Raw genomic sequence first — 25,259 nt, 5'->3', positions numbered from 1 at the left:
TTTGTGCCCATCCCCAGTCTCCAGGCTGCTGATTCTCCTCCACAGGAGGGTTTTATTTCCCTCTCTTTGGGTTTTATCTCCCTCTCTTCCCTCCATCTGGCTCTGTCCCAGTCCCACCCTGCTTCTCCCACCTTGCTGCAGCCATTCCCAGTGCTTGGTGCTCCATGGTTGTTATTGCCACCTCTGAGGCTCCTCAGCCACAATCTCCACATTTCAGTGTCCCCTCTCCTGTGGCAGCTGCTAATTCACCCTGCACTGCAGCTGGTGCCATCTCCCTTTTCCAGGATGAGGAGTCAGCACCTCCCCCAGGCACAATCCTTGCTCTCTGTTATTATTCACATTTTCCCCCTGTTTTGCACCTTCTGTCTCTTCCCCACAGCCAGGTTTGTGCCCTGAGCACTAAGGTGAGACTGGCAACTTTTCTGTCAGATCCTTTCCCCTTTAGCTTCCCTTCAGGAGCTCCTTCCCTTTTTTTTTTTTCTGGCTCTATAACCACTGCAATTACCTCTCTGATGATTTCCTGAATTTTCCATCTGCTCGAAATAGGCACTTGTGAGCTCTCTTCTTAATTAATGTGTTCTAAAATCATTATGTTCATCAACCAAGCCTTATCACTTCCATTTTCTTCCATAATAGTAAAATCCATTGCCCTAAGTAAAACACAGGAATTTTGATGTTCATAATTCAATAAACTCATTGCTCAGAGCAGAAGCTGCTACAAACCTGGAGTAACAACAAGGTGTGAGCAGCCTGTACTCACCCTGTCCTCACTTGTTACTAAGCTTTGCACCTCTGGCTCAATCTGGCAGCATTTCAGAGATTTCTCTTATAAATTCCTTGGCTTCAAAACACTATTTCTACTTCAGGCTGCATTAGGTATTTTACTAACTGTGTTTTCAGCTGTGCCAGCTTTGCTTTTTATATACACATATAAAATATATAAATAATATATTATATATTTATATATCTAGATATATAAATATAAATATTATATATAAAATAATTATGCAGTATTTTACTAAATGTCTGCATAAACAATAATCTGACTCAGATAATAAAACTGACAACTGCTGGTGAAGATGGTACCAACAGATAATTTTGCTGAATTTGTCACATTGCAGGAACAAGTTCCCTCTGTGGTACTTAGCACACACACCACAGCCCAAAGATAACAGAATCTGGCCAAGGAAAAAACCTATCAGATCTTTTAGTTCTGCATTTGGATAAATTTGGTAACAAGGGCAGTTATTGCATGCAGGGAGGAAACAAAGCCCTGCTCGGAGTCAGGGAAATGCTTCTGCTTTCTGTGCTGCCCCACTCACATTCTGGGTTACAGTTTAAAGTTGAGGGCTATGAAAAAAGAGAGATTTTCTGTCCCCAGCCTGCACTGACCTGGTGACAAAAAGGCACAAAGGGCTCCCCTCTCACCACCAGGGATGAGGTGACTCCTACACAGGGCCCAAAGGGGCTGCAGGAGAGGGACTGGGGACAGGGATGGAGGGACAGGACACAGGAATGGCTCCCAGTGCCAGAGGGCAGGGATGGATGGGATATTGGCAATGAGGAATTGTTCCCTGTGAGGGTGGGCAGGCCCTGGCACAGGTGCCCAGAGCAGCCCCTGGATGCCTGGCAGTGCCCAAGGCCAGGCTGGGACAGTGGGAGGTGTCCCTGCCATGGCAGGGGTGGCACTGGATGGGCTTTGAGGTTCCTCCAACCCAACCCACTGCAGGATATTTCAAGGCAAAGGAAATGCCACAAACACAACCGTGTCCCTTGGCAGAAGATGAGGGGCAGCAGCAGGAGGAGAAGCCCCAGCCATGGTGGGAGGGCTGTTCCCAGAGCAGCTGAGGGCAGGGGGGCTCAGCAGTGCCAGACACAGCCCCACACCTGGCAAGACCTCCTGGAATTGCCTGAGCCATCCTTCAGTGCATGAGGAGCTCCTTTTGCTGGCACTGTTTGCAGGCAGGCTCAGGAAATGCAGGGAGCAGTGTGAGGAAGAGGAAGGACTTGTCCTGCCTCACCAAGAACCCCAGGGAGCTGAACATGTCACTGCTGCCTCTGGGGCTTGCAGGAGTTGCACCTTCAGGGATCCCTTCAGCAGCCACTTCAGCACAGACTGAAAAGCTTTGTTTGATTTTTGGAAAAATGGGTAATTTCTATCCACTCATCTTCCTAATACAGAGTAACAATCATGGAATGGTTTGGATGGGAAGAGACCTCAAAACTCACCTAGTTCCAACCCCCATGGGATGACTCAAATAGAGGTGGGCTTGGCAGGGCCAGGTTGATGGTCCTAAGGGTCCAATCTGAAACATTCCCTGAATCTATAAAGTGTCCCTGTGTGTCCTGCACGTGCAGTGTCCCTGCCCTGCAGGTCAGGCTGCTGCTGCAGGGGACTGAGCTGCTGATTCCTGGGCTTCCCTGGCTCTGGGATCCCAAATACAGAAGCAGTGAATCCCTCTGGAGGTGCATGTGATGGCAGCCCCTCCTGAGCAGCAGGGACACCCACTGCTGGTGGCTTTGCACATGATCCCACTCCAAACTCATGTAAATCAAGAGAGATGACAGATTATTAAAACCATTTCAAGGGAGAAGAAAAGGCTGCACTAAATAAGGAATAAATGTAATAAAAAGTGAGCAAAAGCAGGCAGGGAGAGCAGAGGCAGCACACAGGGACAGACAGATGCAGGCTGGGAGCAGGATGCTGGATTCCCTTCGGAGAAACATTAGTGTGGGGACTCCCAGCAGGCTCCCTGCCAAGGGGGATAATTAAGCTAAATAAAAATACACACCAGGAACAGCTCCACAAATGAGGATAATTTAATTACCACATTCGATAGAGCAGACCCACTTCCCATGAGTTTTCCATTGTGACCAGAGAGGAGACAATAGCAGCAGAATGTGCTGGAGAAAGGAAAAGTGGTGTGCTAAAAGCAGGGCTTCTATTAGGGGCTGCATAATAAACACCAGCCCAGCTCTCCATAATCGGGTCATAATCTTGCCATAAAATTCAATCAGAGCAACAGCTTGTGAATATCCAAAAAATCAATGCAGCCATATGAGAAATGATTGCAGTGGAACCCTGGAATTTATTTCAATGCTCACTCTGGGGTGGTGGGAAGGAGCAGTGGAATCACAGGGAAGCAGGTGCTGCAACACCTCTGAGGGGAGAGCTCCTCTGCCTCAGACCCAGAGGAAACACAAACAGAAGCCCAAAAATCACAGAGTGTTTAGGGCTGAGAGCTCTAGAGCTCACCCAGTGCCATCCCCTGGCAGGGCAGGGTCACCTGGAGCAGGTGACAAAGGTGACACACACAGCAGGCAAGCTACAGTTCAGTTACTGCTGCCCATTCTTTTCATTTTTGGAAAAAGAGATTATTTGTGTACACTCATTTCCTAAAACAGAATCACAGAATCCTGGCATGGTTTGGGTTGGAAGGGACCTCAAAGCCCATCCAGTGCCACCCCTGCCATGGCAGGGACACCTTCACTGTCCCAGAGTGCTTCAGGCCCTGTCCAGCCTGGCCTTGGGCACTGCCAGGGATGCAGGGGCAGCCCCAGCTGCTCTGGGCACCAGGAGCTCAGCACCCTCACAGCCAGGAATTCCTCCTCAATATCCCACCCATCCCTGACTCTGGGGCCCCCATTCCCTGTGTCCTGTCCCTCCATCCCTTGGCAATGACCCAGTTGTTAAATTTCCCTGGAAGCCCAGCCTGGTTTGGTTTCACTGAGCTGCATTTCCAGCCCTGGGGCTGCAGCTGTGCTCTGTTCATTAGTGCTGGAATGCAGAGGGAGCAGAGCCCCCAAAGAGCTTTACCCACTGCTGATGCCCCTCTAAAGTGCTCTGTTAGAGAGAGAATGGAAATATTCTCCCTCCCCTCCTCTCTCCAGTGAAAACACTCCATGGGCAGCACAGGCTCAGCTCCTCTGGAAGGAATGGGCTGAGTGTGTCCACTCAATTATTCAAACCAGCTGAGTAATGGCAGCCCTGTCAGCTCAGGAAACATCTCTGCCTCTCCAGGCTGCTGCACAAACCCAGCTCTGGGCAGGCAGGCCCAGCAGCTCCTGTTCCTTGATTTATTTCCACCCTGTCCCTGTCAGAGCCCCTGCAAGGGATGAGGCTGAGTGTCCCTGCATTTGCTGCAGGGAGGGAGGTGGGAACACCTTGGGAGCATTTTTGGAGGTGGCAGAGCTCTTTGTGGGCTCTGCTGAGTGCATAAATCCTTGTGGGAATCTCTCAGGGCATGGTGTGTGCCAGAGAGAAATATGACAACAGCAGGCTTAGAGGAGAATGGATTCAGACAGGCAGGAGAGCCCGAGGAAGGAGCAGGATTGGGCACAAAGTCCTGCCCAGCCCCTCTGGAGCAGCTCCCTCAGCTGGGCCAGGAGACTGGAAGGTGACCAGTGTGCCCTCCAGGGATTCCAGCACCACACAGGTTATTTATTTATTGCTTCCCTGGCCCCAAAGCTCCCCAGCAGCTCTGTTTGAATGTGCTGCACCCAGCCCTGACCTGGCCTGGCCAAAAATTGGTGTTTTACAATTAATACTGGTTAATTATTCCAGTTAATATTCTGTTTTCCTCCTCCCCGAGGGACTGCAGGACACACAACAGGAACAACCAGGCTGACAGGTCCGTGTGCACACCCATCCCACCTGACCACCCAAAACCAAGGGTTTTGCTCCTTCTCCTGAGAAAAAGCCAGCAGGAAAACCATCATTTCCCAGCCTGGCTTGCTGGGACAGCTTTTAAAGCAGATTTCAAGAACCAGCAAATAAATTGTGAACAGTGACACTGGTGAGGTTCCAGACAGCCCAGGAAGTGGCTCACCTCAAGGGGAACTTCTCCCCAGGGTCCCTGCCCAGGTGGAAGAGCAGGGGCAGGTAGGTGTGCTCCTCCTGGGTGTGTGTGGTCACTCCATCCACGCTCTGGCCAGGACAGAAATCGATGCCCTGCAGGAAAAAGGAGAGAAGTCATCAAAGGTGATGCAGGGCAGGCAGCAAAACTTGAGTTGATGCCACTTTCTGCAGCAAAACACCAACAAACCTCAGGATTGTTTTAAACCAAGAGTCCACTTCAATCTCCAAAACACATTCTGAGCTGCTGGGGTAAAATAAGGTGAGCAAGTGGTGTTGCACTAAGAGCTGAAGCAAGGCCGTGCATGCTTGTCTTATAAAAATATAATCCCAATAAAATATTCATTAAAATGAAATGGCAGAACAAAAGACAAAGAGGTGGAAGCATTTAATCATAAAAGTTCTGCACGTGGAAAGGATTTTCTGGCTGGTTTTTCTGGCTTTGGAAAGCCCCAGGGAGATGGGATTGCTTGACACTTCTGATCAAAACCAAAACCAAAACCCCAGGAGAGACATCCAGAGAGGCAACAGGCACCTGAAAACTCTCCTGGCAGCACCTGAGGGATTGGTTTCTCTGAGAAATGAAGCAAATCTGGTTAATTTTATGAAAACTGGTGTGTTTTCAATTGGATTCATGGCAAGCTGGTATTGAGGGGCTCCCCTGGGCATGTCAGACTGCAGGAAGGGGAGACACCCCCACATTCCTGTCTCTGGCCATCTGGGGGGCACAGGGTGGGATTTGCCCTGCAGCAGCACTGGATTGGAAGGGCTCAGCTCCTGGGGAAGCAGCTGGGAGCAGCAAGGGGTTAAATGCTGGCTGGGCACCAGAGCTGCCAGCTCCATCTGCCCCAGCCCTGCTTTGCCAGCTGGGAGCTCCCTAATCCCTGGCCTGCAGCCTCCAGGGCCACCAGAGCCCATTTAAACCCCTGCAAGAGCCAAAAATGCAAAAAGCACTCATTTCCCTGGGCAGGCAATAGTGCAGGGCCCCCCAGCCCAGCCCAGCCCCAAATGGACTTGTTAAAGCTGGGTTTTACAATTGCAGCCCCCACGCTGCTCCTCACAATCCCAAAGTGCCCCAAGCCATGGACAGAGACATGGAGAGCAGGTAAATGGGAGTGCTCCAGGGAAAGGGGAAAAGCAGCTGTAGCATTTGCTTATAAAACAAACTGAAAAGGCTCTCTACAGATGTTGGTAGGATTTGATTGGCAAACAATTTTCTAAAAATATCCCGTGTTTTTAATGGACAGCTGGTCAGTGGAGCAGTTAATATTCTGCTTTTCAATAAAGCAAGAAGTTTAGAAGCCCATGAAATCCCATTTATCTGCACAGGGCTATAGATTCCTGAATCAGTGACTGGAAAAATAAGGGAGTTGCTTGATAGGTTGGAGTGGCCCTACCAATAATGGACTTTAAATGGATACAAAACTGATTGACCTTCCCACCCTGTGATGCCACAGGCCTCTGAAACACACAGGGAAAAGAGATTTTTGTGGGTTTTTTTCCCCCACAAAAGGACCAGTTAATGAAAAGGTATCAAAGCCTCCATAACATCCAAATTATAATTTGGATGCAAATCAAACAAGCAATTTAATTAAGAGCCTGTTAATTGGTACAATGCTCCTCGCTGCAAATGCTTCAGTGTGAAAGATTTTTGTCTCTGGGGTGTTTGTTTAGACATTGCTCAGTTTCTATTTTATCTTGTGTTTCCCAGGAAATCCTTGTAGCCCAAAACACAATCCCAAAGATTCCCAGGAAAGAAAATGCTGGGACAATTTGCCTGATGCCACCAGCCCAAAGCCACCTGTCATTCCAATTTAAGCACTCAGTCCCCTCTTGAAAAGCAGTCTAGTGGAGAAAAGTCAAATAAATAAATAGGTAAGCAAATAAAACCCCGAGAATACCATTTCAGGACATTTCTAAAGCATTCCAAGTTTATACCTGCAAATAAAATGGAATATTGCTATTTTTATGTGTTCTGTGAGTCAATATTCAACCTGCAGAGAGAGCTTCAAAGATTTTCTATCTAGTCATCAACAAATTAGTAAAAAAAAAGCTATAAATATACAAAATTCAATATTATTTATTTTGTACAGGTAGGTTTGGTGATGTTTGGAGCTGGAGAAGAGGCAAGAGCTGCCTAAGCAGGATAACACCACCCAATTCCTCTCTCCAATAAAGCTGTTTATTGCCACACTGTTCTCAGCAATGTGCAGGGATCAATAATTTGGGCACATTCCTCACTTTGGACCCTGTTCCCTATGCAGGCAATGGCTGGAGCCCCATCCCTGCAGGCTCAGGGCAGGACTGGCTGTGGCTCAGTGCTCACACCTGGACTGGTCCCTCCATGGCCCTGGGGCTTTTCCAGCCCCGGGATTTTGGGATTTGCAGGGCTCACTGATCAAACACAGCACAAAGGTCACTCCCTGTGCTTCAGCAAACTCTTGGGCTTTTCTCCTCCTGGATAAGCCTGAAAACCAAACCAGCAGCTCCTTTCTGGAGCATCTCCTGCCTTCTCAGGGAGCCCACAGAGAGCACCAAAGCTCCTGCCCAGCCCTGAGGGTGTTTTGCACCACCACAGAAAGCTGTTTGCTGCAGGAGAGACCCCAACCATCCTTTCATTCAATGATTCTGATTAAAACACGGCATTCCCTGCCCACCAGGTGAGCTCCAGCCATCACCACCCCTGTCCTCCTCAGCAATCCCACAGCCCTGTTGTTTCTCCATCCCTGGCATGCAGCAGCCTTTGGTTGCACAGCTTTCATTTCCAGAGCAAATGGCCCACAGATGCTGTGTCAATAGAGACATGAGACAAACACAGCCGCTGCCACTTTGGGCTCCCTGCCAGGAGATGGAATCACCACTTGTGTTAACGGGAGCCCTCTGGCAATTGCTCAGCCTGGCTGCAGCCCAGCCCAGCCCAGCTCTGCTCACCCAGCACCAAAAAGCAGCTGAACACTGCAAGCAGAACAGCACAGCTGCAAATTAAAGCCTGGAAATTTTGTTTCTTGCTGTTTGCACAGGTAAACGGTGCCCTTGGTGTCCTGGCCATTCCTGGGGAAATCCTCCTTGGGATCAGCTCCAAGTGGAGAGGCCAGGCTTCAATCCTGTGCACTCAAAACTGCTGCTGATGGGTTAGGAGCGTGGAAGAGACCCTGGGATGGGCAGATCCTGGGATGGGCATTGCCTGGAATGATGGGCAGCCCCTGGGATGATGGGCAGATCCTGCAGATGGGCAGCACCCAGGGATGATGGGCATTCCCTGGGATGATGGGCAGCCCTGGGAATGATGGGCATTGCTGGAATGATGGGCAGCACCCAGAGATGATGGGCAGCCCCTGAGATGATGGGCAGCCCCAGGGATGATGGGCAGCCCCAGGGATGATGGGCAGCATCCAGGGATGATGGGCAGCCCCTGGAATGATGGGCATTCCTGGGAATGATGGGCATTCCCTGGGATGATGGGCAGCCCTTGGGGATGATGGGCAGCATCCAGGGATGATGGGCAGCCCCTGGAATGATGGGCATTCCTGGGAATGATGGGCAGCCCTGGGAATGATGGGCAGCTCCAGGAATGATGGGCATTCCTGGGAATGATGGGCAGCCCTTGGGGATGATGGGCAGCACCCAGGGATGATGGGCAGCACCCAGGGATGATGGGCATTCCCTGGAATGATGGGCAGCCCTGGGAATGATGGGCATTACTGGAATGATGGGCAGCCCTGGGAATGATGGGCATTCCCTGGAATGATGGGCAGCCCCAGGATGGGCAGCCCTGGGAATGATGGGCACTGCTGGAATGATGGGAATTGCTGGAATGATGGGCAGCCCTGGGAATGACGGGCAGCCCCAGGATGGGCAGCACAGCGAGCTCGATCGATGCCTGGTTCGTATGCTCAGAGGACCAAAATCAAATGTCATTATTTGTGAGGTTCTACTTGACTTCACATCCCCGGTGCAGAAAAGGCTTTATCGATCCCTTCACGTGCAGGAGAAGGGCAATGGCAGAGCCTGACTGGAATAACCCCTCTGGCATTTCACATTAAAACAATAGCGGCAGCTTTAGAGCCGCAGCTCAGGAATCCCAGGCAGGCTCCCAACAAACTGACAGCACAAAGGTTGATGTTATCAGCCCCTCTCCCACAACCAAAGGGCGTTTTCCATGGTTTTTCCTTCATTATTTTTCCCCCTTCTTGTCTCAGTGCTCTTGGGAGGTCCAAGGGCTGTTCTGTGCTGGATGCTTTTGGTGGGAGGCAGAGAAAAGGAAATTTCCTTTCTGCTAGTTCCCATTCCTGCCTCCTCCATCCAGCACTACATTAGCAAATGCCTGAGGACTTGCTGCCTACTCTAAATTTATAGAAAACACCCATTTTTTACCCTTTCAGACCCCTGCTTTCAAAAACCCCCAGCATTTGACAGGTGGCTGTCAATAGAAGTCCTGGGTGTTTCCACTGTCCATGAGGGATCTCCCAGGTTTATCCTCAGGTTTATCCCCAGGTTTTTCCTCAGTTCTCCCTTTGCTCCTGCACACATGGCTATTTCCATCACTGCTGATTTTTGCTACAAGGAAGAAAAAGGTGAACAATGAAAAGCTTTGATATCCAGCACTCCTGGAGCAGCAGGGACTCAGCCCACGTGCAGGAGGCAGATTTTTCTGCCTCTATCAAACTGTTTAAAAATACAAACACATTTTTCAAGTCAGGCTTCCTTTCATCTCCCTCTGTCCCATTTATCACCTCTTGAATGTCAGAGATGTCAAATTATGTAAACATGAGCCACCTATATGGATGGAAGGCAGGTAAACAGCTCCAAATAAGCATCCTGTGCAATCCTCAGGGAAAATGTCCCACAAAATGCTTACTCCCACTTGATCCTGTGAGTGAGCCTTCCCTTCATGCTTTAGAGAGACCACCCCCTCAAGCATCAAGAAATCCAGTTAATCCAGCAGAAAAGGCAGCACCAAGGTATCCTCCAGCACTCAGAGAGACCACAAGATTTCCTGACAGGAGTCAGACTCGAAAATAAAATTGCTTGGGGGTTAAAAAATAAACAAACAAAAGCTGGGAAGAACAGCACAGCACAATTCATCAGTGTGTCAGATGACAAGCCCTAATCCCAGGCCATAAGGCAGAGGATGCAGACCAGTAAGGGCATGCTGCTGTCATGGGACTGGGGGATGACAGCAAACCTGTGTGCTGCCTGCATGGGATGTTTCCAGAGCAAATATTGCGAGTGCCAGATGGAGAGAGGAGCCCTCAGAGCCCTGCTAGGCTGTGCCTGCTGCAGGCTCTGTGTCCCTGGCAGGTTTTTATTGGTGTGTACATCCTTTATTGCTGAACCAACTCACACCCCAGCCAAACACAGCTTTCCAGGTGAGGGGCCGCATCCTCCCTCACCATCCTGCTCATCCCAAACAGGCACCAGATCCCCATTTTCCAGGAGCAGCATGAAAATGGGGTGCTGGCAGCTTTAATGAGATAATCCCATCTGAAAGTCAAACAAAAATGGGAATTAAAGCCAGGGCAAGTTTACTGTATCAGTGATTTTCCACACAGTCAATTACCAAGGGAATTCTGAAAGGGAAAGTAGGGCTGGCTGAAGTCTGTCAAAACCATGAAATATTCCCCTACCCATAAAATAAAGCTTTCCAAAATGTGCAGGCAGCTGTTTTGCCACATCTGGCAAACTTCAGCTCTCTTTCCAATGGATGACAGGAAAACCACATATTCCAGGTCTGAGTGGGGACCCTCACACAGAGAGTTTCATATCTGGAAGTCTCACTGGATTCACAAAGAGGAAAGACCTCTCAAGATCACACAATTAACAAATCCTCATTAGCTGGAGTTCTACTGGGATGGCAAGTCAACCTTATTGAACAAACAGCCAACAGTCAGAATTCCAAATGCCACAGATGTGCATGGATTTATAGTTGTTTTTCAAATGGAATTAGCAAACAAAGTGGCCTTTTTGATTCCAGAGTCCAATATCAACACAGCTGGGAAGCCCAGTGACTGAAAGAGGGAACTGTGCTGTAAGGTGAGCTTAGAAACTCCTCCAGCAGGGCTGGGAGCTGTGGAGCTGCTCTGCATTCTGATTTATTTCTATTTTTAAACTTGCGAGGTTTGTAATTAATGGCTTGGAGACATGAGGAGAATTGGAACAAACCTCAGCCTCAGCTTCCTCTGCGTGTTGTTAATGGCTGCTCTGGCCACTAATGTGCTCCAATTTTCCCCACATCAAGCTCATGTGATCCAAGCTGCAGGAAAGAGAGTGGATTTGTAATCGTCTCTCTGATGTACAGGATAATTGCTGACTTTTATCAGACAGCAGTTAAACAAAGACTTGGAAAGAAATAAATATTCCTTAATTGCAGCACTGCCACTGCTCACAGTGGGAGAGCCTCTGGAAGGAGTAGCTGGTCCCCATTATCACTGTTCCACACTCAGACATGCAGGAATGAGTTGAGTTCCATGCAGGGGTTTATTTATTTCCCCACTGGAATGAGGGTTTGTGCTTTTATCAGCACGGAGAGCGAGGATTGCTGTGGGAATCTGCCACCCCTACACCCAAACACAGGAGCTCCCAGTTCCTCCCACCCAGGGAAAGCCCTCCACGGGTGATAAACAGGTTTCACTCACACACAAGACAAATAAATGATCTCATTTTATCTGTGTGGAATTAGCACCGAGACAGAGCATAAAAAACATTGCTGGAGCCAACTTTCCTTTCCTGCCTGCTGCCTGTAAAACAAGCTTTAAATCCTGAAGCACTGCAGTCTGAAAAAAAGACAAACACACACATTTACAGCCCTGAATGGAAATGACTCCCTTGGAGCCGACACTTCCTTCTACCCCCCAGGACATCCCAGTGAAAGAATCCCTGCACTTTTATATCCACAAATGTCACCAGCACTTAGTTCTGCACCTGTGATGCCTTGAGGACCTTCCATAAGTTCAAAAAAAAGAAAAAAAAAACATAGAAAAAAATTAAATCATGCAAACAATCCCTCCCCAAGCCCAGGCTGCTGTCAGGAGTGCTGAGAGCTGGGCCTTGGTGCTCTGGGTTCCTGTCTGAAGGGATCTGCAGCAAGGCACACGTGTGAAGCTGCCACTCTGCAAATGCCCCAGAGTTTAGAGCCAAGAAAGACACAAAAAGGAAAGGAAATAATAGTGCTTAACATCTAACTGGGAGGAGATTAGCCAGGAAATAAATATAATAAATAAAATGGTGTACATAGTGTGATGTGGGCTCACAAAAGTGCTGATAACAGATTAAACACATTTATTTCACTGGTTTCAACCACTGCTGAATTTTCCACTGTGCCTTTCCTACAGCTTTCCTTTTCAACCATCAAAAACCCAACAAACTCATCCCAGTTCCATTTCAATAATTCAAAATAGGTGTTTTGTGCCAGGAATTGTGAGACTCATGCTCAGTGTGGCTCCAGACTTTCCCAGAATCACAGAATATCCTGAGTTGGAAGGGACCCACAAGGATCAGGGACTCCAACCACAGGTGAACACCCAAAAGCTCAGATTCAGCAGGGAAGGTTTAATATTAAGGGGGATTAAGTGCTGATTAAAGGCAGCATCCCTTAGAACAACTTGGAATTTGCTCATTTTCCTCTCTTCATGCCTGATTTCAGGAGAGGGAGGTCCAGTCCCCACAGAAATATTCCTGATACCCACAGAAATATTCCAGGTACCCCACAGAAATATTCCTGGTACCCACAGAAATATTCCTGATACCCACAGAAATATTCCTGATACCCACAGAAATATTCCTGGTACCCAACAGAAATATTCCTGATACCCCACAGAAATATTCCAGGTACCCCAACAGAAATATTCCAGGTACCCCAACAGAAATATTCCAGGTACCCCACAGAAATATTCCTGGTACCTAACAGAAATATTCCTGGTACCCCACAGAAATATTCTTGATACCCACAGAAATATTCCTGATTCCCCACAGAAATATTCCTGATACCCAACAGAAATATTCCAGGTACCCAACAGAAATATTCCTGGTACCCCACAGAAATATTCCTGATACCCACAGAAATATTCCTGGTACCCCACAGAAATATTCCTGATACCCACAGAAATATTCCTGATACCCACAGAAATATTCCTGATACCCCACAGAAATATTCCTGGTACCCACAGAAATATTCCTGGTACCCAACAGAAATATTCCTGATACCCAACAAAAATATTCCTGGTACCCACAGAAATATTCCTGATACCCCACAGAAATATTCCTGGTACCCAACAGAAATATTCCTGATACCCCACAGAAATATTCCTGGTACCCAACAGAAATATTCCTGGTACCCCACAGAAATATTCCTGGTACCCCACAGAAATATTCCTGATACCCCACAGAAATATTCCTGGTACCCCACAGAAATATTCCTGATACCCCACAGAAATATTCCTGATACCCCACAGAAATATTCCTGATACCCCACAGAAATATTCCTGATACCCCACAGAAATATTCCTGATACCCCACAGAAATATTCCTGGTACCCAACAGAAATATTCCTGATACCCCACAGAAATATTCCTGGTACCCACAGAAATATTCCTGATACCCCACAGAAATATTCCTGATATCCAACAGAAATATTCCAGGTACCCAACAGAAACCTGCACAGCAGCTGTGGCAGCTCTGAGGAGACTGAAGCATGGTGACATCCCTCAGTTTAAAGGGGGGATCCCAGGTCCCTGTGCCATTACCTTGCTGTGCTCCTCCCAGGAGTTGCTCCAGGTCCAGTAGTGAGCTTTGTAGAGCCCAGCTCTCACTGCCATCAGCTCGTTGCCACGATAATAGAAAATGGGCCTGGAAGGAGAGCAGAGCTGCATGAGAAACACCAAGAGCCAGGGCCCAGCCTCCTGATAAGGGCCACAAACCCCTTAATGGCATCCCACTTCCCATGTGGATATCAGGCAGGAACAGGCTGCCTCCTAATAGTCTCCTCTGCAAGGTTTTCAATTAACATTTCTTAAAGTGTTCATCAAGTTGAGAGCTCAGAGGGTGCAAGAATGAAACGTTATCCAGCTTGGCTGCCAGTGATTGTTAATCCTTGAACTCCCAGCCCCTGGGATTTCCTCTGGAGCGTGGCGGTTCCAGTGTCACACAGCTCTCAAGTGCCTGCCTGCCTGCCTGCCAGGGACAAGGGGATTCAGGGGCTCTGGGATGCTCTGCCCAGCCCTGCCATGGAGCTGGCAGTGCCACACGGGCAGGGTGGAGCTGGCAGTGCCACACAGGCAGGGTGGCCAGAAGGACACCAGATGCCGGCGTGTTCTGCATGACATCTCTGAGAAACTCCACATGGAAAAAGCTGGCAGCCAGACATGCTGTGGTTTTAATTCCTCTCCATTTTTTCCCCCCAAACCTCACTTTGCAGCATGTAAACACGCTGCTAAAGCTGCACTTGCTCCCAGAGGTTTCCCTGATTAATAATTCATCCAGGAAATGCATCTCACTCGCTGCATCTGTGCTGCTCCCTGGGCATCCCAGCAACATTCCTGCTGGTTTTCCCTACAAAACACTCCTGGTTTTATTGAGGAACAGCACAAAATTTTACTGGAATTTTACTGCAGGAGAGACAGTAATTTGTTGGTGCAGCTCCTCTGTCCAGCTCTTTTAACAGGACACGAGGGTGAAGCTGTTTGTCACTGTCAGGGGGAACCTTTGTCTTTCCTTCTCAGATGCCACTCCAAAACCAAATCACTCTGGTGACACCACCTGCCAAAACCTGTCCCTAAATGCAAGGTGAAATTTAAATATCCCTGTGTGAATGACAGGAGCGGCCTCAGAGCTCTTTTAGCCTCAGTAACAATGAGCCTCCCTCCTTTGTCACCAAGAGGAACAAAGGGAAAACAACTTTGTCACCAGGAACAAAGGGGAAACAACTTGGTCCCCAGGAAGAAGGGGAAGCTGCTCCCAGAAAATCCCATTCCTGCATTCTTAATGCACCTGGAAGTGAAATAAAGGCAGCAGGAGAGACCTGCCAAAGTGCAGCACCTGATATAAACCAGTGCCATCAACAAAACCTCCCAAAAATATTCCACACAGCACTCCAGTCTCTTTTCCTTGCCATCAACAGCCAATAATGATCAGTTATGTGCCCTCCTGACTAAAGGTTTTAAGTTTTTCCTTGTAAAAAAATACATTTTCTATTCTGAAGGAGGATTCCAGCTTGTACTCAATATTCTGATACAAATTATTTCTTTTCTCCATTCACTTTTTCCTTTTTAAGCTTAAAAGAACAAAAAAAAAACTTCATTTCCTGGCAGGTTTTTGGGGGGCTGTGAAAATTTTGTCCTGGTCATGTCTAGGGAAAAAAAAAGAAATAAAAAAGAAGGGAAAAAAAGCCACAATGTGCTTTGAGTGCCTGTTATTGTAACACAAGCAAGGGGTTGGTGACTGCACTGAAATTCCCTTTTAAAACAACAAAGAAACTTTCCAGACTTCCAGAAGATGGGCCAGGCTGTGTTTGAGGAACCTGCAAAGCTCCTGTAATACTCAGGTGTGTTCCTTGCTTAGGAGGCACAAAAGGAATTTCACAGCACAAAGGTTCTCATCCAAGAAGGAAAAGAGTTCCAAAAATGTTTTCCATGCCTAAGTTCCCTTGCTATCTCCCAAAGAATATGATGGCAGTCAGATTTCCCAGGCTGCCAAATTCCTCACCAAAACCCCAACTCCAAGACCTCTCCTGACCTCTGACACTTCCAATAAAATATTTGTTGGCAGGATTTGCTGTCAGACCTTGATGCCTGTGCCCAAGAGCTGACAGCACATAAAGATCCCAGGTCTTTCACCCAAATCTGTCCCTGCAGAGCCACTCCAGGGTGGGAGGAGGATTTTCCTGGTGTTTCCAGGTCCTCTGCAGCAGCACAGCCTTTCCCTCCCAGCTGTGCAGCAGGACAAGGACCCAGCACACTCTGGGCAGCTTTTGCAGTGATAAATAATGGATTGTCCCCAGTTCTCAGGCTTTTATCTCCCCTCCTGCCATATGTTGTTCCAGGGATCCCTGCTAACCCTGTGACATTTTCATCTGTCCCCAGACTCCAGTGTATGGCAACATGCCACATGTCAGGAATTCCCAGCCCAGCCTGTTCCAGCAGAGCAGGAGCTCTGCCTGCACTCAGCTCCCATCAAATACTTGTGAGCTGGGGATAAAAACCCAGCCCAAATCTGGCATCCCTGCAGGCAGGAGCAGCCTGGGATAATCACTGACCTGTCAATGAGCTTGCCCTGCAGGATGACAGGTAAAAGGTCGATGCCATCAATCTGTCTGTCACTGGGAGGCTGCAGACCCGCCAGGGAGAGGCTGGTGCTGAACAGATCCATCACACTGCCCAGCTGATGGCTGACCTGCAACCAAAAACCAACAGGAGCACGTCTGCAAAGAGCCCTTCAGGAAAATCGACATGGAAACAGGTTCCCTCCAAAGCAGCCTGAAAACATCTCCCCTCACACTGCTGCAGCCACCAGTGAACTCCTCTGAGAACAATAAAGCAAAGGAAACAATCCTTATTTCTCCACTTCCAGGGAGAATTTGCATTTTTTATTCTTTTTTTTCCATTTTCCTCTCCCTCTCTTCACTCCTGTGAATCCCTTTTCCAGGAGTGTGCTCTGTCACAGGGCTCAACTTAATTTAGCAAATTCCAGCTCATTTGTGGATTGAAAAATCAGCACTTACACCAAGGGAAAAAAAGTCCTTGATTTGTTCCCTTCTCCAGGTCATCTCTGGAGTCCAGAATACCCTGAGAGAGTTCCCAGAAAGCACAGGGATAGATGGATAATAACAAAAAGAGCCTGATGACTTCATCTGCAAACCATTTCCAACAATTCAAGAACTGTAAAGTTGTGGTATTTTTAGTCCATATTTTAATAAGGGAGAAAAACATCTGGGTTTGGCTTCAATGGAGATGTGCAAGGGTTTTTTTCCCCCTTTTTCCTTACTTGGAAGCCATACTCATCTCTATGCTCTTAATTATTTATATTTTAAAACCCTCCCGAGTCTGTTCTGCCTGATTCTTTGTGAGCCTTTGCTCCCTCCCCGATGCTGGGAGCTGTTGCAGGGTGTTTAATTAGTCAGTGACACACTCAGTTAGAGCAGATGCTGCCACATCAGGAGCACCAGCACAAGATGTGACAGGAAAAGAGCATTTTCAGCCCCAGCACTTGTTGGGAAACAAGAAACCATTGGATACAACCACACAGCTGTGAGCACCAAAGCACTTTCTGACCAAAATCCAAGTTCAATCCCAGCAGAACAATTTTGGGACCATCAAAGACCTTTTACCTCTGATTCTACTCACAAACAGACCCCCAGCCCCTAAGCTGACACAAATTATTTAAATGCAACAAATGATGACACGATAAATGAATTTTTATGAGATGCTGGCTCAAAAATAAAGGGGAAAAAAAGGGATCCTAAACCTTGTATTAAGAGGCTGGGCTGAACAAAGTGAACACAAAGGAAGAATTAAGAAATTGAAAAAAAAAAAGAACTGGAGAAAGCAACATGCAGGGGCCTAATTACAAGTTTAACATTACAATATCACATTACTTGATTACAGTCATTTCAATTTTTAATGGCTTTCATTCATCAGGAGGTGTTGGCAGGAACACATCTTATTAAAGCTGCATGCAAGAACCCTGCCACAATTCCTTGGGAGGAAACAAAGTGCAGAGCTGGAAGCACAGGAGGGAACCTGGCTGTGCAAATCCTTGGGAAAGCAGCTGGATCAGCTGCCCATGACCAACAGGGCCCTCAGTTCAGGATTTATCCATGATTTACCCATGGCCACAGCCTGGGAAAGGTCCTGCTCAGCCTGGCCTTGGGGGAGGCACAAAGGGAGACCTTTCCCAGACAAGCTGTGGCTGCCCCAGCTCTGGAAGTGCTCAAGGCCAGCTTGGATGGGGTTTGGAGAACATTTATTCTTTATTTTAGTGCAGCCTTTTCCTCTCCTTAAAATGATTTGAATCATCCAGTCCCAGCTCCAGCAGGGCCATCCCAGAGCACAGGGCACAGGATGGTGTCCAGGCAGCTCTGGGGTGTCCATGAGGGATCTCCACATCCCCTCTGGGCACAGAGGAGAGCTCTGCCTCATGGCCAGGTGGAACTGCATGGGATCATGGAACTCCCTGGGGACATGGCCAGGGTCCCTCTGTGCCTGTCCCTGCACAAGGACACGGCTGAGGTCACTCTGAGCCCTGTCCCTGCACAAGGACATGGCTGAGGTCACTCTGAGCCCTGTCCCTGCACAAGGACATGGCTGAGGTCACTCTGAGCTCTGTCCCTGCACAAGGACATGGCTGAGGTCACTCTGAGCCCTGTCCCTGCATGAGGACACAGCCAGGGTCCCTCTGTGCCTGTCCCTGCACAAGGACATGGCTGAGGTCACTCTGTGCCTGTCCCTGCACAAGGACACAGCCAGGCTCCCTCTGAGCCCTGTCCCTGCACAAGGACATGGCTGAGGTCACTCTGAGCCCTGTCCCTGCACAAGGACATGGCTGAGGTCCCTCTGGGCCCTGTCCCTGCACAAGGACATGGCTGAGCTCCCTCTGAGCCCTGTCCCTGCACAAGGACATGGCTGAGGTCCCTCTGGGCCCTGTCCCTGCATGAGGACATGGCTGAGGTCACTCTGAGCCCTGTCCCTGCATGAGGACACAGCCAGGGTCCCTCTGTGCCTGTCCCTGCACAAGGACATGGCTGAGGCCACTCTGAGCTCTGTCCCTGCACAAGGACATGGCTGAGGTCACTCTGAGCCCTGTCCCTGCACAAGGACATGGCTGAGGTCACTCTGAGCCCTGTCCCTGCACAAGGACATGGCTGAGCTCCCTCTGAGCCCTGTCCCTGTATGAGGACATGGCTGAGGTCACTCTGAGCTCTGTCCCTGCGCAAGGACACAGCCAGGCTCCCTCTGAGCCCTGTCCCTGCACAAGGACATGGCTGAGGTCACTCTGAGCCCTGTCCCTGCACAAGGACACGGCTGAGGCCACTCTGGGCCCTGTCCCTGCACAAGGACATGGCTGACGTCACTCTGAGCTCTGTCCCTGCACAAGGACATGCCTGGGGTCCCTCTGAGCCCTGTCCCTGCATGAGGACACGGCTGAGGTCCCTCTGAGCCCTGTCCCTGCACAAGGACACAGCCAGGGTCCCTCTGAGCCCTGTCCCCAGAGCTGAAGCTGGCCCATGAGCAGCTCCCAGCCCCAGAGGTTCCTCCCTGGGCTCATTCCCACCTGCAGAGCTGCAGAAGGAGCAGCTCCATCCCCTCCTGCTCCCCCCACCCAGCCCCTGGCTGAGCCCTTTTGTAATCAGAGCTCTCACAATTTCTCCATCTAATCCAAAAATCACTTTTCCTGTTGTGGCTCCGTCCCAGCGCCTCAATCTTTTGATAAGAGGCAATGGCTGACCCCGGGCTCGTGCCTTTAATGTCACCTCATTTATCCAGAGCATGGGGACACTCCTGGGGGGCCACCACGCTCCCCTTGTCCTGGCCCTTATTAACCAGCACCAGATGTAGATGACTCTCTTTAATCATCCAATTACGTTTCTGCTCTCAGACAACATTTCTGCCGTGAAGCAGAGAAAACTTCTTAAGGAAATTAAATGCCCATGCCACAGCCACTTGGATTTATCTGTGCTCTGCAGCAGCACATTGAAGAAGGAAAAAGGAAAAAAAAAAAAAAAAGTTAATGTTTATATAAAACTTTGAAGTATTTTCAGAGAAAAAATAAAAAAAAAAATCCATTTTTCTCCTGTCAACAGGGCTCTTTCATTCTAGTTGCCTTTCCCTTTTATTTATTTCTTTTTTTTTTTTTCAAGAAAAGAAAAAGAAAAATCCAGAGAGGGCAACAGCCCAGAGAAAATAAATAATATATAAACGGAGGGAGATCAGATATTGCTGTATCAGTGAGGAACAGCCGGTATTACGCACGTAAGGACGGATTTTTTCCCCCTCCTTTCCCCCCCTTCTTTTTAATAAACTCTCAGTATCCACACAACGTCTTTAAGAAAATGAAATCCTTTTGCTGTGGGCCACGGCGCTGGAAGAAATAGTCCCCAGTGCTGTTATCAGTGCTTTCAAGCTTTAACTCTGAATCAAAGGCGACAATTAATAAAGTCGCCCCCGCCAGGAATGGAAAGGAGGAAAGCTAAATATTTGAAACTGGGTGAACAAATGTCAGGGTGTTTTTAAATAAAATCCTTTTACAGTTATCACAGCGAGCAGACCTGATATCCCTGTCTAATTCAATTTCAATTTGCGCCCCATGGGAGATAGGGAAGAAAAGGTTGCAATGCTGTCTTTGGGTTGATATGTTCTTTTCTCCTTCAGGAAGCAGGCACGAGAGAGGAAGGGGAGGAGGGCGAGGGGAGAGAGGAGGAGGATTCAAATACCAATAGAATATGATTTTTTTTTTCCAGCTGGATCCTTCCAGAAGGCAGATGTGATGTGGGGAATGTTGAAACGCTGATTTGTTGTGAATTCACCTGGAAAACGGAGCCGAGGAGGGAAGTGCAGCCAGGCTGTTTGTGTGGGAATAAATATTCCTGGTGGGGAGCAGAACTCACTGAGTGTTGATGCCAAGAGCAACACACACTCCTGAGGCATCTTTCCCCTCCAAAAACCTGCAAACCAGCCAACTGCACCAATTATCCCCAGCTCCACGGAGAGTCTGGCAGGTGCTCCCACCCTGTCCCTCACTCCTTGTGTTTAGACCCTGCTGCTCCTGTATTTTTATTAAAGGAATGTGCCCTTTAATAAAAATAAAACCCCCCAGCTTTATGGATCAATAAAATTATTAACAAACTGCCAGGTGAAATCATGGAATGGTTTGGGTTGGAAGGGGCATGAAAGCTCATCCAGTGCCACCCCTGCCATGGCAGGGACACCTTCACTGTCCCAGGTGCCCCAAGCCCTGTCCAGCCTGGCCTTGGGCACTGCCAGGGATGCAGGGGCAGCCACAGCTGCTCTGGGCACCTGTGCCAGGGCCTGCCACCCTCACAGGGAAGAATCCCTTCCCAATATCCCACCTAACCCTGCTCTCTGGCAGTGGGAGCCATTCCCCCCTGTCCTGGCACTATCTGCCCATATAAAAATCTCTTTCCCTCCTTCCCAAGGCACTGCAAGGCTGCAGTGAGGTCTCCCTGGAGCATTCCCATCAGCAGACAGAGCTTTCCACACAATATCTGAATTTCAGTGGCCAGAGACACAAACCCTCCTTTCCTGGCTGCAGCTGTTCCACCTGAAACAGCTCCTGGCCCTTCCCTTGCTCCTCAAACCCCTGCCCTGGCAGCAAACCCAGCACAGGAAGGACTTGACCCTTCAGCTTTGTGCTGAAGTTCAGAACTCCCAAACCTTTGCTTCCTTCACCTCTGGACAAGTAGGAGCAATGAGAGACTTTGAAGCAGCTTTCCCACATTTCACAGCTACCTGGAGTGCACTGGGGCTGAGCAGTTAAATCTCCTCCAGAGGATGGTGCAGCTACAGCAAGGTACAGAAAAAAAAGCCCAAAATGCAGTGGTGGACACAAGTCTCTCACCTGTGGTCAGGGCTGCTGAGGAGCAGTGCAGGAGCCTCGAAGGCAAGAACACAAGCAGAAAACACAGGTGAGTTTCTATCACAGTTCCTGAGCAGCAGATAAGGAGGATTTGAAGCTGAGCACGTGCTGAAGGCTGACACTGGCATGGTGGAGGAGAAATTTTGGGTGCATCCCAAAACCTGGGAGCTCCAGGCACAGCTCAGCTGCCCAGCCCACCCTGCACACACAGCTCTGCCTCTTCCCAGGAATTCCAGCAGCAGCTCCCAAAATCTACCTGGGAGAGAGGTCCCAGCCAGGCAGAAAAGAAGCAGGCACAAGGATTTCTCTCTCCTCCTGTTCTTAATTATCCTCAGAGTTACTACAATGGAAAGAATTTTTAAATTTGGGCATTTTCTCGTCCCCATTTATAATGCGTGTTTACTTTTAGCACATTATTTAGTTTGGACCCAGCAAACAAAACACTCAGCTGCAGTTTCATGTTCTCCCTTGCTAGCCCAGGGCTGTTGTACTTGGCTTGCAAAGGCTTTATGGAAATGTTTAAATTTAAACAAAACGACTGTTTTCATTTCAAATTAGAAAAATAATAAACCATCCTTGGTAGGTTTGGTGAACTCTCGAAAAATAATGAAACCAAACCACCCTCCTGCCCTCAGCTGCAGATCTGAGCTGCCTCATGGTCCCTCCTAAATGTAAATGATAAATTATCATTAGCCTGCCTCAATTAAACCACCCCAATGGAATGCAACCTCCACAAATGTTTTATTTATGACCAGTTTGCAGGCTGGAGCACAGAGCCCAGCTAATGAAGGATCACTTTCTGCAGGGCTCAGGGATGCTCACCAGGGGGAGGGGGCTCTGCTGTCCCTGGGATCCTGCAGCAGGACTGATTGCATCCTTCTGTAATGAGAGCTGGGACAAGGGGGGCTGGCAGGGCCACTGGGGGGTTATTCTGAAGTGATCAGATCTGCATTTGTGCACAGGCAGCACACAGCAATCGTGTGGTGTCTGAACCTCCCTGAGTGGGACTTTTCATCAAGCACCAAAGTGAGAGATGTGAGGGTCAAAACCTTCAGTACCTCAGGGCATGGGGAATGGGGAGCAAATTCCTGCTCTTTATGCTCCAGTTTGTTCAGACACATGAGAAATATTGAGGTCCAAAAGAGTAAAGAGGTTAAAAAGAGCAGGAAGACAAGAGCAGAGCCTCACAGCAAAACTGAGCACAAATTTTAACGCAAATTTGCATTAAAATGGCACAGCTGTCTGGGGCAGCAGCAGCAGCTCCTTATTCACACAAACACCTGGGCTTGGGGCATGGTAAAAGTGTGAAGCAGAGCCCCCTGAGCCCAGCAAGGAGCCCTCCATCCCTGCAGCCCCCCAGGCACAGACTCACCCCTCCTGCAGGGATGTGGCCGGGCCACCAGGCGATGGCCGGCTCCCTCATGCCACCCTCGAAGGTGGTTTGTTTGCCACACAGGAAAGGCCCATTGCTTCCTCCTAGGGACAGAAAAACAGCCTTAAACCCCACAAAACACCAGCATTTCACAGGACACTGTCACCCAGGCTGGTTTGAAATGATTTCTCATTTCTGCATGGATGCTTCTCCAAAGGACACGGCCAGAGTTGGGTTTTGGTCATTATTTCTTTGTTTGTTGTGTTGTGTTTGTGGGGTTTTTTTTTTTTCAATATCCATTTGTGATGAAATTTTAAGAGTGTCTTTTCATCACAGGGAGATGGTGACAGTTAAAGACACCTGGCTATCAACAACCAAATGAAAACCAAACCCCAAACAAACAGGAAATACCTCACTGGTGTTGTCCTTTCCTCTAAGGGTGCTAACTGCTGTCTGTAACCAAAGGAAATCTGACACTTTCAGGCAGAAATAGCATTTTTTCATAATGATTTTAAATTTTATAGTACCAGAACAATATTAGATGAAGGTGTAAGAGAGAGAAAAATAATCCTGCATTCCCTGAATGGTCACTCAGAGATGGCCAGGGCTTTGCAGAAATATCTGGAGTTTTAACCCAGCCCTGGAGCTCAGCTGGCCAAGGAACAATCAGGGAGGTCTCATAACTGATTCCAGGTCACACAAAGTCAAAGCCAGTGGCTGAGCTGAAATCAGAACTCAGGTTACTCCCTGCTCTGTGGTTCAATAACCACAAGCCAAGCCTGGCTCCAAAGAGAAGAGAGCAGGTTCTAAAATCAATTTGCAGTGATTTGTTACAGAGAAACCATCACTGAAACAAGAAAATTTCTTAGCTAACAAAACTCGTTTCTCTTCTTGATATTTTTCATGAGAGCAAAAGAATGAGGGACTCTTGAAGTGTCTCTAATTGCTCAGAAGGCTGAAATATGCATTTGGCAGATGGAGAGTAAACACCCTGCTAAGTTACTGAGCCTGGCTCCCAATAAATTACAGAATATTCCCTCCCTGACAGTGCAAATACACACAGGTAACAGCAACACTGGGGCAGGAAAAATTCCATTTGGCCAAGGACACCTCCTCCAACAGTGACCAGAAGCACTGCACATAAATTATTCCAAACATAAATACTCTGTCTTTTGAGGCTTCTCCTACCTCATAACACAGACTCCACACACAGGGATTTTTTTCTCCTCAGAGAGAGATTAAAGCCTTGATTTCCCAAGGCCAGGTTGGTTCAGCTGAGCCTCACCTTGCTTGGGAGCTGAAATGAGAGCAGCCCCGTTATCAGAGGTGAAGAACACAAAGGTGTTCTCACTGATGCCCAGCTGCTGCAGGTGCTTCAGGATTTTCCCAACGCTGTCATCAATCTCCCTCACAGCATCCCCATACCTGAGGCAAAAGGAGATGAAAACACTCAGAGCAGCAGGAAAGGGTCAGCACAATGAGTTCAGTGGATTTCATTGTAGCTGTGCTGCAGAAATCTTTCTCATGCATCAGGTTTTCTGCTGCCACTGCAAACCTTTGTTTGCAGCCCTTGGGTACTGAGGGTCAGGGTTTGCTCAGGTGTGAGCCTTGAACTCTTGGACAGAGGAATTCAGCCATAAAATTCACAAACACAGGCAAACCCACCTTGCCACAGACTGGGAGGTAATAACATGGCTTTCCTTATGGTTAGGAACTTTGAAGCAACACTCCCAGTGTCTACAGAGCTCTTTGCCTCCTCCAAACTGCATTTTTAGGAGTGTTTTCTATTTGCTGGTCCCATTTATAGGCTTTTAAAAGAGGCACTGATCATACAAAAGCCTCCTAAAAATTCATCTGTGCCACAGACAGCATTTCATTCCTCACACAACTGGCACAGGAGCTCAGAGGCCCCCTCCTCCCCCTGGGGTCATGTGAGCTTCACTTCAGATTCCAGCCAAATTATGAAACAACAATTCAAGCAAATAATGCATTTCAGCACACACACACTTGAGGGGTGATCCATGCCTTGGATCTACCAAGCACTGCTCAGGTTGGCTGTGGCAGCTGCAGGAGGAATTCATTAAAACAACCCCAAAAAGCAGAACTTACAGCCCTCTCTGACTCGTGCCCAGGAACTGTTTGGAGGCATAAACAGGAGCGTGGGTAGCATCAATTGCCCAGTATAAAAAGAATGGCTGCTGGCTGGCCTGCTGCTTGCTAATAAAATCCAGAGCTTCCTGTAAACAACAATAAAAATGAATTTATCCTCTGCCATCAAAATTTCTCCAAAAAAAAAAAAAAAAGGCAGAAAGTCACCTTGGCTTAAGAAGCCAGCACTAAAATAGTACCTGCAGGTAGAGCTGAGTCAAGTTGGATTCACCTGTCTTCAGATCAATTTTGAAGTCTTCATAGTATCTTAAGATAAAAGGAATCAGAGAGGGGAAAAAA

The 25,259-nt window shown here is 48.3% G+C and overlaps 1 protein-coding gene across 1 annotated transcript in view; it reads right to left on the bottom strand.

The window, feature by feature from the left end:
* Positions 1 to 25,259, bottom strand: part of GALNS (galactosamine (N-acetyl)-6-sulfatase) — a 45,428-nt gene that overhangs the window by 9,059 nt on the left and 11,110 nt on the right. The window contains 7 exon segments of the mRNA XM_074550734.1: positions 4,830 to 4,951; positions 13,597 to 13,699; positions 16,104 to 16,240; positions 22,812 to 22,915; positions 24,097 to 24,236; positions 24,921 to 25,048; positions 25,160 to 25,226. Coding sequence (XP_074406835.1) covers positions 4,830 to 4,951; positions 13,597 to 13,699; positions 16,104 to 16,240; positions 22,812 to 22,915; positions 24,097 to 24,236; positions 24,921 to 25,048; positions 25,160 to 25,226 — 801 coding nt within the window.

This window comes from Zonotrichia albicollis, chromosome 13, assembly GCF_047830755.1.
Source record: "Zonotrichia albicollis isolate bZonAlb1 chromosome 13, bZonAlb1.hap1, whole genome shotgun sequence".
Taxonomy (NCBI): Eukaryota; Metazoa; Chordata; class Aves; order Passeriformes; family Passerellidae; genus Zonotrichia; species Zonotrichia albicollis.
This window is presented reverse-complemented; position numbering and strand designations above follow the sequence as displayed.